Source organism: Tursiops truncatus, chromosome 3, assembly GCF_011762595.2.
Source record: "Tursiops truncatus isolate mTurTru1 chromosome 3, mTurTru1.mat.Y, whole genome shotgun sequence".
NCBI lineage: Eukaryota > Metazoa > Chordata > Mammalia > Artiodactyla > Delphinidae > Tursiops > Tursiops truncatus.
The window spans coordinates 101,377,766-101,396,983 of record NC_047036.1 but is presented as its reverse complement, the minus strand read 5'-3'; the positions used below and the strand labels follow the sequence as shown (position 1 = coordinate 101,396,983).

The window sequence follows — 19,218 nt, the reverse complement described above, 5'->3', positions numbered from 1 at the left end:
CATAGGCAGAACACTCTTTGACATAAATCACAGCACTATCTTTTTGGATCCACCTCCTAGAGTAATAAAAATGAAAACAAAAATAAACAAATGGGACCTAATCAAACTTAAAAGCTTTTGCACAGCAAAGGAAGCCATAAACAAAATGAAAAGACAACCCACAGAATGAGAGAAAATATTTGCAAACAAAGCAACCGACAAGGGATTAATCTCCAGAATTTACAAACAGCTCATGCAGCTCAATATGAAAAAAACAAACAACCCAATCAAAAAATGGGCAGAAGATCTAAATAGTTCTCCAGTGAAGACATACAGATAGCCAAAAAGTGCATGAAAAGAGGCTCAGCATCACTAGTTATTAGAGAAATGCAAATCAAATCTACAGTGAGATATCACCTCATACCGGTCAGAATGGCCATCATCAAAAAGTCTACAAATAGTAAATGCTGGAGAGGGTGTGGAGAAAAGGGAACCCTACACTGTTGGGAACGTAAATTGGCACAGCCATTATGGAAAACAGTATGGAGATTCCTTAAAAAATTAAAAATGGAGCTACCATATGATTCAGCAATCCCACTCCTGGGCATATATCTGGAGAAAACCATAATTCGAAAAGATACATGCACCGAGTGTTCATTGCAGCACTATTTACAATAGCCAGGACATGGAAGCAACCTAAATGTCCATTGACAGAGGAAAGGATAAAGAAGATGTGGTACATATGTACAATGGAATATTACTCAGCCATAAAAAAGAATGAAATAATGCCATTTGTAGCAACATGGATGGACCTAAAGATTATCATACTATGTGAAGTAAGTCAGAGAAAGACAAATACCATGATACCACTTATATGTGGAATCTTAAAAAAAAAAAAAGATACAAATGAACTTATTTACAAAACAGAAACAGATGCACAGACATAGAAAACAAACTTATGATTACCAAAAGGGAAATGTTGGGGGGAGGGATAAATTAGGAGTTTGTGATTGACTTATACACACTACTATATATAGAATAGATGATCAACAAGAATATAAGCACAGGATTGTATAGCACAGGGAACTCTACTGAATATTATGTAACAACCTAAATGGGAAAAGAATTTGAAAAAGAATGGACATATGTATATGTATAACTGAATCACTCAGTTGTACACCTGAAACTAACACAACATTGTAAATCAACTATACTCCAATATAAAATAAACATTAAAAAATAATACTAAATATCAGTATTAGATATGAAATCATTTCAAGCATTTTGTTTTTTGCGGTATGCGGGCCTCTCACTGTTGTGGCCTCTCCCGTTGCGGAGCACAGGCTCCGGACACGCAGGCTCAGCGGCAGTGGCTCACGGGCCCAGCCGCTCCATGGCATGTGGGATCTTCCTGGACCGGGGCACGAACCCGTGTCCCCTGCATCGGCAGGTGGACTCTCAACCACTGCGCCACCAGAGAAGCCCCTCATTTCAAGTTTTAAAATGGAGAGTAGATTGGGAGGAAGTGGCAGACTGCCTACCACTGAAGAAATTTATGCGACTTATGAAGGATAAGAGCTAATGCAATCGTAATTAATTACAAGGCATTGCCAAAGTTAGTAATGAAAAGATGGAAGCCTGTGAGCTGTTGATAGGGCATTTCTTCTGGAGAAATGAGTGATTAATTATCAGAGCATAATTTCATTATAATTGTTATGTTTCTTAAGAAATATCCATGCAAAAATTTATTACTTTGAGTAAATTGATTTTTAAGTTATGTTAATATGTGTATGTTGACAGACGACATTGTTTTCACTGTTTGAGGTGGTTTTTCAAATGTAAGAAAATAATCTGAACAAAAACCCCCCAGTTCATGGACTGAGACTCTTAAAAAAACGTTCAGTTTAAAAGGCTCCCACCCAAGCACCCCTCCTTCCTAACATATGCATTCTCATACACTTTTGCTATCTTCTGGATTTTTCCTTTAATTCATTGTTTTCTGTTTACCCTTTTTTCCTAAGTGTTTTCTATCTTCTTGCCTAAAAAGCATTGGCAAAGTAATTTTAACTATTTGTGCCTAATAACAGAGGATATCACAAAAGTTCAGATGCCTCTTTTCTCTTAAGTTACTGTAAGTGAATTAAGAAGAAAAGAAAACATGGTGTTAAATTCCTGGTTCAACTCCAGACTTCTACTTCATGAAAGAAAATAGTCTCATTCTTTCAGTACAGTAACCTTCATTGCAGACCACTTCTATTCCTTATCCCACAGACTTTCTGCTTTAGAAACAACACTGTAAACATATTTCAAGGTCACTAGGAATCACTGATGTTCTACAGACCACATTTGAGATGCAACACTTTAAGAAGAAATTTAATAGACCTTGCGATTACCATAGTGAATTGTGTTCTGCCACTGTTTTTGGAAGATTAAAATTAATACCTTCATCAAATAGGCACAATTTATATGTGTGAAAGTTACTTCAATTTTTTTTCTAAAGCTTTTTATTAAAAACACATTGTATTTGAATATAAAATTGGAATCCTCTATCTGCTTTTGTTCAGAGGATTGTTTGTGCAACTTCTTGTTTAAATTGGATTAGTACCATGTTAATTTTACATTGCCTCTGGTGAATAGCCACGGGGCTATAATCTCTGCCAGTAATTTGTCACAGCAAAATCCTCTGGAGGGCCATACAAAACATTTGTGTAGTACGGATTAGACGGCGAAAGCCATATCTTAGATTGTTAATAAATGTTAATGACAAAACCCAGCTGGTAAAGCTTGGAAATAAGACCTAATGCTCCGTGCCTGTTGCCAAAAGAATGTTTAAACAGAGATTTCCATTACTCAAAGGTGACCCAGTATAGTCAATTTGTGAATTTAAAAAATCATAATCTTCCAATTATTTGGAAAAAAATCTTTTCTTCTGATTCAAAAGCATAAAACCCTGTTTCCATGTTGTAAACTTTTTTGTTCTTGGGTAACTGGGTAGGCGACAGCTGTAAAATATAAATAAGTGTAACGTAAAATGGGTCCTAACTTAGAAGACAAGGAAACGATATCCATACAGTCTGGATTTGCTATCTTTGGTATGATGTATAACACTGACTTTAAAGAGTTCTGGTTGTTAGACATTTAAGGGGTAATTTAGATTCTTTTTTTCCCATCTCCAACTTAAGATTGTTACTTTACTGTGTTCTAAGTAGCATATTTATTTTAAAACATTTCTTGACACATTAGAATATAGTTATGGAGGAAGAATAACAGCCACTACTTTTTAAAAATAAATGAATCATTGTTAAAAGGTATGAATTTGTTGTTCTGAGAAATTTAACATTTTTATCATGTCTGATACATTAAAACTAGGTATGTTTGTTCACAGGACAGGAAACAGAACTAAGATTTTGGGTAGGATGTGAGTCCCTTACCATATTTGTGCACAGTAGATCTGTTTAAAACTAAGCTGATATATTTAGTTAAAACAACACAGACTTCATTGGCTGACATCAGCACTATCTTGTCCAGCCTCCTGCTTATCCACTCAGAGTAATTAATTTGATTAATTTACAAGTAATTTAGCCAAGGATGGGATGTAAATCTTTGTTTAAGAAAACAGTTGGAGGTCCAAGTCTTGGTTAAAAACTGTGTCTTGAAACCATCCAGGCCCTCCTACTGACTTGTCAGCTCTGGGTTATTTTCAGAAAACTTGACTTGAGCTCCTTAGTTTAGCTGTAAGTTTTTTCCCACAGACTTACATGGTATGTGTGAGTGGGAGAGTAAGTAGTGGCCACGTTTTAGCCGCTGTTTAGTCTAGTGTATGCATGTTTACATCTCCTCTCTGGATTTATAGGCAGCCAAGGCAAAATAAAGATTATACTCACTTGATTGAGGAGCCTTTAACCCAGAGCACCTGGCAGCAGAGAGGATTTCTTCCTCTAACCTCTAATTTTTGTGTGTGCATGTGTGATTATTATTAATGATATATACTTGACTAAAAATTCAAGGCATTTAAAGGCTTTTCTTATGTTTAAGGATTAAAATGTTTCAAGTTTCATACAGTTTTACAAAATAACCTAAAATTAAATAATTGACCATTTTTTTCCTGTTTGCAATTATATTTGCTTAGTGTAAAAGAAATCCAAATTTTGCAGCATCATGACATAGAAAAATAATAGTCACTGGTAACCTTATCACCTCCTCAGCCAGAGATAACAACTTGGTGTATCCTTGTCTGGATTTCTTTTCCTTTCTTTATTTTTTAATAATTACTCTTTAAATGAAATATATCATACATTCCAAAGAGGGGGAAGAAAGAAGATTCTTCTGCACTTCAACCCCCACCTTCTAGTGTAAGAAACAGCATTATCAGTGCTCCTTGTGCCTTTTCTAACCTGCATCCTCTCCACAGGTAACTACTTAGCTGAATTTGGTATTTATTATTCCTTTGCTTTTCTTTATAAGCGTATAAGGTATTAAAAATATCAGTAAACAACAGTTTACTTTTGTATGTTTTTAAACTTTATATACATGGAAATATTCTGTTTGAATCATTCTTCTGTGACTACCTTGTGTGATTCAAAATTTAGCTATTTTGATGCAGTAGCTAAAGTTTATTTTATTGCTTTATAAAACTTAAACATATGAATATTCTAAGGTTTCTCATAATAAGACAACAGTGAAATATTTTATACATTAAAATTTTTCTCTAGTGTTTAAATCTAAAAGTAGAACTTCTGGTCATAGGGTTCACTCATTTCTTCTGCTTCACTAAATGTTGTGAAATTACTTTCCAAAGTGGTTGTACAAATCTGCAGTTCCGAAGAATGGTGTATAATTGTTATTCTTCACACCATGTCTAACACTTGGCTGTTATCAGATGTATTAATTTTTTCCAGTTTGGTGGGTCTGAAATCATACCATTCTGTGGCTTAAATTTTCATTTCCCTGATTACTGACTTTGAGCATCTTTTCATTTGTTTATTAGACTTGCATGTGGAATGTCTTATTGTCTTTGCTCAACAGAAATAAATCAACAGATTTTGGAATCACCAGACACAAAGTTAGAGATAACTACTAGAAAATAGGTGATATGATGGAGAAATGTATTAGAGAAGTGGAACCTTTTCAATCATATAGACATTCTGGAACTGAAAAGTATCACAAATGAATTGTAAGATTCAATAGCTGAATTAACAGCAGAACCAAGGATATGTGAACTGAAGATAAACCAATAAAAAGTGTCCAAACTGGAACAGAAGAAAGGATGGAAAATACAACAAAGAACATAAGTGACATACAGGATAGGGTATGTGAGACTGACTACTTTTTGTGTAGCCACAGACCCCTGTGTTAGTCTGTTTGGGCTGCTGTAACCAAATAGCACAGACTAGATGGCTTATAAACAACAGAAATTTGTTTCTCACATTTCTGAAGGCTGGAAGTCTGAGATCAAAGTGTACACATGGTCAAGTCCTGTGTCGAGAGGGCCCACTTCCCCATTCATAAATGGCCATCTTTCCACTGTCTTCACATAATAGAAGAGCTAGAGAACTCTGCTGGGTCTCTTTTGTAAATAATTTAAAATAGTCAAACTACTAGAGCTCGTTAATGCATTTGGTAAAGTTGCAGGATACAAAATTAATACACAGAAATCTCTTGCATTCCTATACACTAACAATGAAAGATCAGAAGGGAAATTAAGGAAACAATCCCATTTACCATCACATCAAAAAGAATAAAATAGCCAGGAATAAACCTACCTAAGGAGGCAAAAGACCTGTACTCAGAAAACTATAAGATACGGATGAAAGAAATCAAAGATGACACAAAGAGATGGAAAGATATACCACGTTCTTGGTTTAGAAGAATCAGTATTGTCCAAATGACTACCCAAGGCAATCTACAGATTCAGTGCAACCCCTATCAAATTACCAATAGCATTTTTCACCGAATTAGAACAAAAAAATTTACAATTTCTGTGGAAACACAAAAGACCCCAAATAGCCCAAGCAATCTTGAGAGACAAAAATGGAGCTGGGGGAATCAGATTCCCTGACTTCAGGCTATACTACAAAGCTACAGTCATCAAAACGGTATGGTACTGGCACAAAGACAGAAATATAGATCAATGGAACAGGATAGAAAGTCCAGAGATAAACCCATGCACCCATGGTCACCTAATCTATGACAAAGGAGGCAAGAATATGCAGTGGAGAAAAGACAGCCACTTCAATAAGTGGTGCTGGGAAAACTGGGCAGCTGCATGTAAAAGAATGAAATTAGAACATTCTCTAACACCATACACAAAAATAAACTCAAAATGGATTAAACACCTAAATGTAAGACCAGACACTATAAAACTCTTAGAGGAAAACATAGGCAGAAACTCTGACATAACTCACAGCAATATCTTTTCAGATCCACCACCTAGAGTAATGAAAATGAAAACAAAAATAAACAAAGGGGACCTAATCAAGCTTAAAAGCTTTTGCACAGCAAAGGAAACCATAAAGGAAAAGACAACCCACAGAATGGGAGAAAATATTTGCAAATGAAGCTACTGACAAGGGATTAATCTCCAAGATACACAAACAGCTCATGCAGCTCAATATGAAAAAACCAAACAACCCAATCAAAAAATGGGCAGAAGATCTGAATAGACAGTTCTCCAAGGAAGACATACACATGGCCAAAAAGTACATGAAAAGAGGCTCAACATCACTAGTTATTAGAGAAATGCAAGTCAAAACTACAATGAGGTATCACCTCACACTGGTCAGAATGGCCATCATAAAAAGGTCTACAAACAATAAATGCTGGAGAGGGTGTAGAGAAAAGGGAACCCTCCTACACTGTTGGTTGCAATGTAAATTGGTATAACCACTATGGAAAACAGTATGGAGGTTACTTAAAAAACAGCTACCATGTGATCCAGCAATTCCACTCTTGGGCATGTATCTGGAGAAAACCATAATTCGAAAAGATACGTGCACCGAGTGTTCATTGCAGCACTATTTACAATAGCCAAGGCATGGAAGCAACCTAAATGTCCATTGACAGAGGAAAGGATAAAGAAGAAGATGTGGTACGTATGTACAATGGAGTATTACTCAGCCATAAGAAAGAATGAAATAATGCCATTTACAGCAACATGAATGGACCTAGAGATTGTCATACTGAGTGAAGTAAGTCAGAGAAAGAAAAAGATCATATGATATCACTTATATGTGGAATCTAAAAAAATGGTACAAATGAACTTATTTACAAAACAGAAATAGAGTCACAGTTATAGAAAACAAACATATGGTTACCAGGGGGAAAGGGGGAAGGAGGGGTAAGTTAGAAGTTTGGGATTGACATATACACACTACTATATATAAAATAGTTAACAAATAAGAACCTACTGTATAGAACAGGGAAGTCTACTCAATACTCTGTAATGACCTATATGGAAAAAGAATCTAAAAAAGAGTGGATATATTTATATGTATAACTGATTCACTTTGCTGTAGAGCAGAAACTAACACAACATTGTAAATCAACTGTAGTCCAATAAAAATTAATTTAAAAAAATAGCCCCAAAGCAAAGAAAATATTTAAAGCCATGGATGAAGAGGGAAACGTTTCCTTCACAGGAGCAACAATGAGATTGACAGATGAACTTTCAACGGTAGTAAAGGAATTCATAGTGGAATAACATCCTTAAAGTACTGAAAAGAAGTAATGGCCCACCTAAATTGAGTAGCCAGTGAAAATGTACTTCATTATTGAAAGCGACGTAAGACTTTCAGACTAACAAAAATTGGGAGAAAACAATAATCACAGTATTTGTTGGATTTAAAATATAGAGAATTAAAATTCATGGCAAATAATACAAAAGATATGAAGGGATAAATAGAGTTAAAATGTTTAAAGTATGTTGCATTTTCTGTGAAGTTGTAAAGGTCCTAATTTCTATGTAAAAGAAGAGTAAAAATAAGCTGATAGAAGGGAAAAATAGAATGACATAAAATATTAGGTAAATCTAAAAAAAGACAAAAGGAGAGAAGCAGAACATAAAATAGATGGAAGAAGTAGAAAATAGTAATATGTAAAGATTTAAACCCATATATATCACCCATTTCTTTAAATATAAATGGACTGAATACCATTATTAAAGACATATTCAACTAAAACCTGAATTAAAAAAACAACAGTATGTGACTTAAATATAAGGACGCTTTAACTATAAGTACAAAATGGTTGAATTTAAAAAGAGGGGAAATTGTATGTTACATTAATATTAACCCACAGAGCTTAGACTCTAGGGCAAGAGGCATTACTGTAGATTAAGAGAGTTTTCATAATCATAAAAGGGTCAGTCACCTAGAAGTTGACAACAGTTCTACATTGAGTGTTCCTGGTAACAGCCACAAATTTATATAAAGCAAAAATTAATAGAACTAAAAGGAGAAATGGACAAACGCATAATAATGGTAGATTTTACCGTAACTCTCCTGGGAACTGATAGAGCAAACCAACAATGGATAATAAGATTTAGAAGATTTAGATGACCTAACCATTGTTATATGTAGAATATTTCATCAAAAAAGTCCCAGGGGGCTTCCCTGGTGGTGCATTGGTTGAGAATCTGCCTGCTAATGCAGGGGACACGGGTTCGAGCTCTGGTCTGGGAGGATCCCACATACTGCAGAGCAACTAGGCCCGTGAGCCACAACTACTGAGCTTGCGCTCTGCAACAACAGAGGCCACGATAGTGAGAGGCCCGTGCACCACGATGAAGAGTGGCCCCCACTTGCCACAACTAGAGAAAGCCCTCACACAGAAATGAAGACCCAACACAGCCATAAATAAATAGATAGCCAAGCATTTAAAGCCCTTTAAAAAATAAATAAATAAATAAACAAGTCCCAGGATACACATCATTTTCTAGTGCACTGGAACATTTAGCTAAATTGCTCATATGCTGAATCGAACAGCAATTCTAAACAAATTTCAGAGGATTGTAATTCAGAATATGTTCTCTGAGCACAGTGAGATTAAGCTAGAAATTAGTAATAAAAAGATAATAAGTATCCCCCATGATTGAAATAGTACACTTCTTATAACCCATGGCTAAATTGGAGACCACAAATGAAATTAGAAAATGTCTTGAACCAAATATTTAAAACATGTAAAGACATGAGCTTTAATGACGATTGTGCTTAAGGAGATTTATAGCCTCGGGTTCACTTGAAAAATATCAATAAGAAAAGCATGAAATCTATTCTCTAAATATCTCTTTCAAACAGTCAGTAAGCAAATAGGAAATTAGGAGGAAGGAAATAATCAAAATGAGTAAAAATTGATGAAATATGGGGAAAATGTACAGCAAAATCAACAAAGTTGGCAAAGAATGTTCAAGGACCAAAACAATAGGCAGTAACTCCCAATATCAACGTTTAAAAAAAATGGGACAGGGCTACAGATCCACAGACATTTAAGGAGATAAGAGAATGGTATGAAACTTTTATGTGAATATGAGAGACAGAACTCACAAAACCAATACAAAAAGAAACAGATAATAGAATTAGTCATGTAGCTATTAGAGAAATTTAATATGTAATGAAAAACCTTCACCAAAAGAAGGCTCCAGACCTAAGTGGCTTCACGTTTCAATTTTAGTAAACATTTTAGAAAGAACTAACACTAATCTTACACAAACTGTTTCAGAAACTATGAAGAGAGAATACTTCTCACTTTTTAAAAAAATGAGACCAGCATTATCTTGATCCTAAAATCTGAGAAGGACATTATAAGAAAATTAATTGGCCAATCTCATGAACATAGATATAAAACTTGTAAGCATCACAACTAAGTTTATTTATTAAACAAAGGGGAAGTTTACTATTTACCCCCTTAAAAAATAAAGGAGGACTTCCCTGGTGGCGCAGTGGTTAAGAATCCGCCTGCCAATGCAGGGAACATGGGTTCAAGCCCTGGTCCGGGAAGATCCCACATGCCACAGAGCAACTAAGCCCATGTGCCACAACTACTGAGCCTGCACTCTAGAGCCCGTGAGCCACAACTACTGAGCCCACGTGCCGCAACTACCGAAGCCCGTGCGCCTAGAGCCCGAGCTACGAAACTCGGAGAAGCTACTGCAATGAGAAGCCCACTCACCACAACTAGAGGAAGCCCACACGCAGCAACGAAGACCCAACAACAAAGACCCAATGCGGCCAAAAATAAATAAATTTATAAAAGAAAAAAAAATAAAGGAGAAGAAATCAAATGCTCCTATCAAAAATGCAGAAAAAGTTAGTACCCATTCATAGTAACAATTCTTAGCAAACTAAGAATGTAGGGGAAATTTCTTAATCTAATAAAACCTACCAAAAAATATTTCTTAAAGGTTTTCCTCTGAGATCAGGAATGAGAGAAAAATGCCCTCTATTATCATTTCTTAATATTGTACTAGAGGTTCTATCCAGTGTAACAGGCCGAAAGGGTCTGTCATCTGGAAAGGAAAAAGTAAAACTGTTGTCATTTGCAGATGACAGTTGTTATGTACATAGTAAACCAGAAAGTATCTACAGATGAACTATTAGAATTAATAAGTGAGTTTAGCAAGCTTGCTGGAAGCAAAATGAGTATGTAAATATCAATTTTAATTCTCTATACCAGAGACAGAGAACAGAAATTTTTAAACTCTGCCATTTGCAGTAGCATTTAAAAACTTGAAACTCCTAGGTGCACATTCCAAGAAAGATGCTACTCAGTATATAGAGAAGTATAAAATATTGTTAGACAAAATTAAAGAAGACCTGAATAATTGGAGAGGTAAACTATGTTCACTGTTTGAAGAATTAATATTGTAAAGATAATGGTTTTGGCCAAATTGATTTGTAGATTCAGCATAATCATAAGCAGTTCCAGCAGGCCTTTTTTTTCAACCCTAGAAATTGATATTTATATGAAAATACACAAGTCAAGAATAACTAAGAATTTTGAAGACAGAAGACATACTATCAAATATCCAGAGTTATTGTTACCAAAGTTACAGTAATTAAGACAGTGAAGTTTACTGGAAGGATAGAGAGTCCAGAAACAACTCATATATAAAAGGACAGAGGTGATGTATAACAGGTGACAGTGCCAAGCACTGGGGGAAAAAGTTGTTTTCCAGTAAATGTTGCTAAGTCAATTGGAGCTCTATATGCGGAGAAGAAGAAACTTGATCTCACCATACACAAAACCAATTGCATATGAGTTTTTGATAAGTGAAGCTTCAAGAGGGTAATGTAAAGTAATGTCTTCAAAACAGGCACATAGGGACTTCCCTGGTGGCACAGTGGATAAGACCCCACGCTACCAATGCAGGGAGCCTGGGTTTGATCCCTGGTCAGGAAACTAGATCCCACATGCATGCCGCAACTAAGACCCCATACAACCAAGTAAATAAATAAAAATTTAAAAACTGAGGCAGACAAAAAGACAGATAAATTTAGACCATATTAGAATTAAATAAACAACACCATTAAAGTAAAAGGCAAGACAAAGACTAGTGGAAAATATTTACAATTTAAATAATTGACAAAGGATTTATCCAGTATATGTAAAGAACCACACACATATCAATAAGGAAGGATGGACGGCCAAGTAGAGCAAAAGGCCAAATGGTTGAACAGGAATTTTACAGAATAAGAATGCCATTAAAAATATTAAAACACATTCAACCTCATTAGTATTTGAAAAAATGCAAAATAAAATCATGAGATACCACTGCATAAGTTATCAGAATGGTTTAAATGAGAAAAAAAAAAAAAGAAAAAACTGACATTACCCAGTTTTGGCAAGAGTATAGAGCACTGGAATGCTTACATGGGAGTGTAAATTAGTACTACTACTTTAAAAACAGACGATATTTACTAATATTGAAATTCTTAAACCCAATGACCCAGCACTTTGAATCGCACGTATATACACAGTAGAAATGCATACAAAAGTCCATGAATGTACGATAATGTTCACATCAGCTTTAAAATACAAAACTGGAAACTTAATGCAAATATCCCTCGGCAGTGGAATGAAAAGACTGTATATTCATCCAATAGAATGCTAAGTAGTACTGTGAATCATCAACTACACATAATACGAACGGATCTGAAAAAATGTTTAGCGAAAGAAGCCAGACATAAACTTACATTGTACAGTTCCACGTACACAAAGTTCAAAGCAGTGAAAACTTACTCATGGTGTTAGAAATTAGTCCTATCTTTGGTGAAGGATGAGTGGTCAGTGACTTGGGCGGGAGCACAGAGGGGCTTCTGGGGTTATGATAATCTCCTGTTTCTTGTTCTGGATGGTGGTTATGTGAGTAGTTCACTTTGTAAAATTTGACCAAAGTGCACCTTTATGATTTGGTAGTTTTGTTATTATTCAGTAAACGCTTCTTTTTTAAAAAAGATGATATTACCTATTGATCTAAGCTTTCCCATTTAGGGGTTCTGTCCTAAAGAAAGAAAAGCACTTCTGATCCCTAAGGAAATATATAGAAAGATTCATGAGCTAACTTTGTTAGATGACAGGATGTCTTACTGCAGCATTCCAAAATGTCTGTTATTGAGAGAGTGGTTGACTAAATCATGGAATATACATTGTGTGGAATGTCACACATTTATATAAAAGAAATTTTATCATGTGCATAGATTTCTATGTAAGCCTTGAGAAAAGAGTGGAAAGGCATATTATTTCTTGAGGTAGGAGTGGAGTTACTAGTACAGGGACAGTTATTGAACCTTAGTACCTCTTTGTATAATTTGTATTTTGTATAATTAATTTGTATAATTTACCATTCCTTTATATAATTGTAATTTCTTAGATGATTTTGTATAATTAACCATTTCTTAAATACTTCTCTTACCATTGGTCCTGTGGCAACTCATTGTGTTGATAGCAGACTCTTTCTTGCCTCTAACTACTATTAGATCTTACGATATTTAGCTAACCTCAATCACTGATTGGGCCGTGAGTGGTTATGGCTTATAACAAGAAGGGAGATCACAGAAAAGTTTGTAAAGAGAACCTGGGCTTTCTAGATAATAGAATCTGCAGTGTGTGGCTCTATCATGGGTGCTGTCAAGGAGGATTATAATCATAAGTCAAAGTCAAAAATATATTTATTCCTAACATTAGAGATCTGCCTTGTTTCTTTCAAGCGGGAGCAAGAAAGTCAAATGGCTCGTCTTAAAAAACAGCAAGAAGAGTTGGAACAGATGAGACTACGTTACTTGGCTGCTGAGGAAAAAGATACAGTAAACACCGAGAGACAAGAATTGTTGGATATAAGAAATGAACTGAACAGGTATAATAACTAAGAAATTACTTTTTTTCATACAAAAACTAAAGTTCAAATAGGACAACTTTTTATTTAGTCATTGGTCTAGGGAAAGTACAACATCAGGTCTTTCAAGAATAAGGTACATCATATATAAAATGTAGCTGAATTATACAATAGAAAATCTTCGCCAAAGACCATTACTCTTAACATTTTTTTGCCATGAACGTAGCCGTATTTAGCTTTTTTGTTTCCACTCATAGCATTAGTACTTTAAATTTTATTCCTGTGTGACTATTTTAGGATTATTGCTACTATTTCAAGGTAATTGATTATACTGAATTTTTAATTACATAAAGTAAAATAAATTTCAAATATTGTTATATTCTTAATGTAAGTAATACAGAATATAGCTCTTAATTATTGCCGTGTGTGTCAGCAGCTATTTTAAATGCCTTATATGCCTATCTCCACTTTTTTTAATCCTCGAAGCAACTTTTTGAGGAAGATATTATCCCCATTTCGAGATGAAGAAACCAAGGATTAAAGAGATTTAAGTACCCTTTCCAAGGTCACACAGCTAGTAGATCGGGGAGCCAGAGTTCATATCTGATTCCAGAGGTTATATTTTTAACTACTCTGCAACAGTGGGCTTCTCTATAGTGTCGTGTTCATCTTAGTTACAATTTCAAGTATTTGATGTTAGAAAAGTAATCATTAGGAAGCAGTATTAGAACAAATTACTGTCTTTTTAAGGGGAGTGTACAGGAAGACTTTCTAACTTAGTTTAGCAAGAGACTAGTATTTTTGTTGCAGCGAAGCATACTGTCTTAGCTCAGGCTGGCATAACAAAATACCATAGATTGGGTGACTTAAACAACAGAAATTTATTTTCTCACAGTCCTGGAGGCTAAAAGTTCAAGATCAAAGTGCCAGCATGGTTAGTTTCTGGTGAGGACTCTCTTCCTGACTTGTTAGACAGCTGCCTTACCTCTGTGTCCTCACAAGCTCTACTGTGTCTCTTCTAATAAGTGCATAAATCTCATCATGACACCCCTGCTCATGATCTCATCTAAACCTAATCATCTCCCAAAGGTTCCATCTCCAAATACCATCACATTTTGGGCTGGGGCTTTAAACATATGAATTTTGGGAGGACACAATGTGTACATAGGACATACATTTGACAGAATATCCCATGATATATCCCTATATAAATGGGGAAAATTCAGTCACTATATTAGGTGGGTTTGGAGCTGAATTACACCACTGCATTTAGAATATTAATGTATAAATATCAGTTGGAAAAGGTCAAGGTCTATAATGCATGCTACAGGGCTCAATTCACACTATTATTCTCTTTTTGTTCAGCAAATATTTATTTGGTATCTACTATGTCATAGGTTTGGAAGATGTTACAAATTAATTTTAACATGTCCTTTGCCTTGCAAAATTTTGTATTATATATAGCAATTTGTTTTAGTTTAGCAAATACATATTAAGCACCTACTGTTTGCTGAGCACTGTTTTGGTGGTTTAAACAAAGATAGCTATTTGCCGATAAGTCATATAAAATTAAAACTTATTATTAATGTCTTAATCAGTTAAGATTTAGGGAGAACTGAAACCAACAAGATTAAATACATTAGAAACAAAAGCAGAGTTCTCTGTATAAATTATAAGAAAAATCTCTCAAGTGATGGGCAAGACATAATAAAACAGTTGATGTGAGGAAGCCTAGGAGGGTTTAAGTGACTACTACTAACAATGTGACTTGGCTGCCAAAGAGCCAGTGCAGTTAGGGACATTCATAGAAGGAGTGTTCAATACACACTGTGGTAAAACCACCTCTGGGTTGTTCTTACCAGTGTGCAACAGACTTTAAGGGAAATCAGCTACCTAGAGAGCTGCCAAAGGAATGTGACCAAAAAGTGGTTAGGAGAGTGAAGGATATTAATTTGTAGAGAAGTCTTGGGCAAAGTATTAGAAAGTTCTCTTCAGATATCTGGAGGGCTACCATGTTAAAAATAATTCAGTAGGATTTCCTCTTGAACAGAATCATAGCCAGTTATTGGAGAGTATAAAGGCGCATACTGAGTTCAATATAAGAAGGAACTTTCTAACAGCAGTTCTAAAAGCAGTAAGTTCCTAGTGACACGAAGCTGGGTGAGTGGAGTCCATACATAGTGTTCGTCAGGGAAGTAAAGTTTCCTTTGATAACTTTATGGACTTCTTCAGCCACGGGTTCTAAAATCCGGGTGTGATCATGAATGTTGATTGCATTTTAGTAAAGACTTGATAGGGATAATCTCTCAGTTGTGTAAAAATTTCATTTGTCCTTCATGCATAAACAAATGAACAGGGAAATGGTTGAACTTCCTGGTACATAGTCTGGCACTGTGTGTCATTAATCTCCCAAGAGGACCTCTTCCTCCAAGAGAGCTGTTGTAAGAGTTAGAGTAGGGGAAACAGCTATTCAGAAATCTTCTCTTACTCATCCCCATGTGTTGCTCAGTTTTACTAGTGTCCCATTAATCACTTGATTTCCACCCCAGTCTCAAAGCACAGGGCCCTCACTATTTAGGGTTTTTTTCTTAGAACAGAGAGAGGTATTTGGTGTCCTTTTTGGACTGTATACCTCAGTTTCTTGTTCTTTTGTGAGGGATCTTAGGAGTCAGTTCAGGTTTCAGAGAGGTATATGAACAAACAAGACTGTACACTCCCAGTGCTCCTTGTCTGTCGGGGCAGGACACTCTCCTCCCAGGCTCTTCCTCCCTCTCCCCCCAAACGCCATGTGTAATTTGAGAAGTGGATTTGGTTCTCATTGGCTTACTTACCATGAAGACCATCTAGAAGCAGGGCCTTAGATTCAATTGCTTTTTTATCTTATTTATAAAGACAAAGGTTAGGAGTAGTTGCAAATTAAATATTTTCGTAGCCAGTTACATAGAGTATAAAGTTATGTCTTAGTTGTAGATTCCAAATTAAATTAAAACCTACTCTGTGTCCAAACTTAGTATACTTACTAAGTGATAGTAATGCCAAGTATACTTCCCATTTTCAAGGTAAAGTGATTGATGATATTCCATTGTAAAGACCCAAATCCCAGGCTGGCACCTGCTCCCCTTTCTTCATCTCTTAGATAAGATCATCATGCATATAACTTGAAGCTATCCATACAGTCTCTTAAAATGTACATGCCCTTTGAACCAGGCATTCACATCTATAGAATATCACTTTCTATGAATACTTAGTAATATAAGCTCCATAATAACGGGAACTTTTCTTCTTGATTCAACTGCAGTATCCCCCAAACCTAGCACTTTTTAGTAAGAGTAAATATTTGTGGGGTGAATTTAGAAGAAAATTTTATGTTCAAAAAACATAACAAAAGTTTAATAACAACCTAAAGATCAATAATAATGATACAGGAAGATATTCATTATAGTAATAAGTGATACATATAATGTACAGAATTGCCTATATAGTTTTCTAAAAAGTTAGCAATACTGTGTTTAAAATACATGCATTTTTAAATTGAGAATACAGAAAATTATTACTCAGATTGGTTATCTCTGGTTAATAAGATTGTGATGATTTTCTTTTCTACACATTCCCCAAATTTCTACAGTTTTCATGTATTATATAATTAGAAAAACAAGTATTGTTTTTAAAACTGTCTTTTATAAGTGCCCTAACTCTGCCCAACCAAGTGGTTTTTGTTTTCTTCCTGAAAATATTACTAAAAAATGTATTTTACCACTAAATCATTTTGTTTTTAAGTGGTGTTGTTAACCGAAAACCAAGAGTGTTTGTTGCTTGCTAGAGTGGCATGCGTTCTTGACTTCTCAGGTTAAGGCAACAAGAACAAAAACAGTACCAGGATTCCAGAGAGATTGCGAGTGGAAAAATGGATGGCCCACATGGCAGTGCATTGGAAGAAGGTTTGGATGATTATTTGACTCGCCTCATAGAAGAAAGGGATACTTTGATGAGGACGGGTGTGTATAATCATGAGGATCGAATAATAAGTGAACTTGACCGACAGATCGGAGAGATTTTGGCAAAAAACAATGCCAGTAATTAATAACATTTGGAAAATCTTCACAGAGACTCCAGGTCTAAATTTTAATTTAATAGTAAAGCCCTCAAAAGAAGGGAAAATGGATGTTTTACAATGCAATTTTCAGTTTTTTATAAGCAAAATTTTGTATGTTATTGTATAGTATTTATTCGATTTTATTTACTTTATGCTACCTCTCCCACTCTGGTTTATTTGTAATTGCGTTTTATATTCTCATTTTTAATGACTTTTCAGTGTTTCTCATAATTTATAATTTCATGGCTAACTTTCAAAACAGCTTTTCACTAAATTTGTTCTCAGAGAAATGACTGTAGTAATTTCCAGTTACATAATTTTTTATGTTGAGCCAAAAGAGTACATGTTGCACTTTAAAAACGCTGTCCTGTTCATTTGAATAGAGGTATCTTAAAAGTTGAGACCACTTGTAAATGCAACTAGTTTTATTTAATTCATTTTAGATGAGCTGTCTTTTTTAACTTGTAACATTTGCAGGTGACACGTTCGAAAACAGAAAGCAGGATCAGTGCAGAGAAGCCATTTGTGATCTATTGAGTGACAAATTAGTCATTTATTTAAATAAAGTTAATACAGATTAAACTTGTTTCAACAGCTATTGAATTTTCAATTTTTTTAGTATACTCTTAACTTTTAAGAATATGAAGTAATAGCTTAGTAAGTTTTCTCTGTCAGTCTCCTGCTCAAGATTGCATTGTTTTCTTTTGTTAAAAATAGAGAATTCATTTTGCAGTAATAGTAATACTAGTTGTTAATGTAAACCCTCTGTAATAAAACATGGAAACATGCATAAACGCTTTAGCTAAGAAAGTAGAGTGAAAACCTACTATTTTTGACTCCCCCTGAATTTAATCAGTCTTTTACAAAAGAACATGAGATTAAGCCATTGGATTTATGTAGTGCCATGTCAGTATAAATTTTTAAGAATTCCTTTACATCGTATTCTTCAGAGCCAACATTTGCCCTCAAAGCAACACTTTCCACTTCCTTTTACAGGGTACTGAAAAGGTTTGATTAGCAAATTCACAGATTAGGTGAGCTTTGAAATATATGTAGTTTAAAATTTCTTCCAAATATAATAAATTTTAAGTATATACTTTAAGAAATATTTCCTGATAACTTCCACAAAAACAGAATAGGCTATTTGGTGACACTAAATTTTCTGTTGTTTTCAAGGTGGTGTATTTCTTGTTTGGGAAATTAAAGTCCCTACATGCTTTATATGTTTTTTTCCTCCCCCCTTGTTAACAAGTATTAATCTGAAAACAACCCAAGAGTAAATAGAGAAATTACTGAGAGAATAATGAATATGTGAATTATAGCAAGAATGTGAAGTATTAATTATGGCTATATATTTTCTCTCATTGATTTTTGTGCCACATGAATGGAACAGAAGTATTCTTTTTATTTGGGAAGGTCTTGGGGAAATATTGTGACTGTGCCTTCAGTTGCACTGTGTGCTGCATGTGACTTTTCAAACACTAGAGGGGGCCTCAGATTTAAAGAAACAAAAAGGACGTTTCTAAAATGGATGTGCGGTTTGCCTTCTCTAATCTTTTGGCTATGTATTTCATCAAATAAAAATGACACTTGTATGCATCTTTGAGTTTCTGAGCAGTCTGTTACTTTTTTGTTAAACGGATTGGGCAAGTGCTTGGCACTTCCTGTATCAAGTTACTTTGTATTTTTGGTTTTTAAGTGCTTACATTGCAGATAGATAATTTTATATGTTCTAAAATTGATTGGGAGAGTCTGAAATTTTAACACCTTTTTGTGGTCCTGTAGCAACAGACATTTCATTTGTAAGTGGCATTTACTG

The 19,218-nt window shown here is 34.9% G+C and overlaps 1 protein-coding gene across 7 annotated transcripts in view; it reads left to right on the top strand.

The window, feature by feature from the left end:
- CEP120 (centrosomal protein 120) overlaps positions 1-18,998 on the top strand; it is a 79,130-nt gene extending 60,132 nt beyond the window's left edge. For 6 of the 7 annotated variants that reach the window (XM_004318253.4, XM_073802451.1, XM_073802452.1 and 3 more), the window contains 2 exons: positions 13,182-13,327; positions 17,153-18,998. In XM_004318253.4, the coding sequence (XP_004318301.1) occupies positions 13,182-13,327; positions 17,153-17,387 (381 nt within the window). In that variant the 3' untranslated portion in view covers positions 17,388-18,998. Of the gene's footprint in view, positions 1-5,004; positions 7,315-13,181; positions 13,328-17,152 lie in introns of those variants that run through there. The other variant, XM_073802453.1, reaches the window with a different exon arrangement.
- Positions 18,999-19,218: the final 220 nt, after the last annotated feature.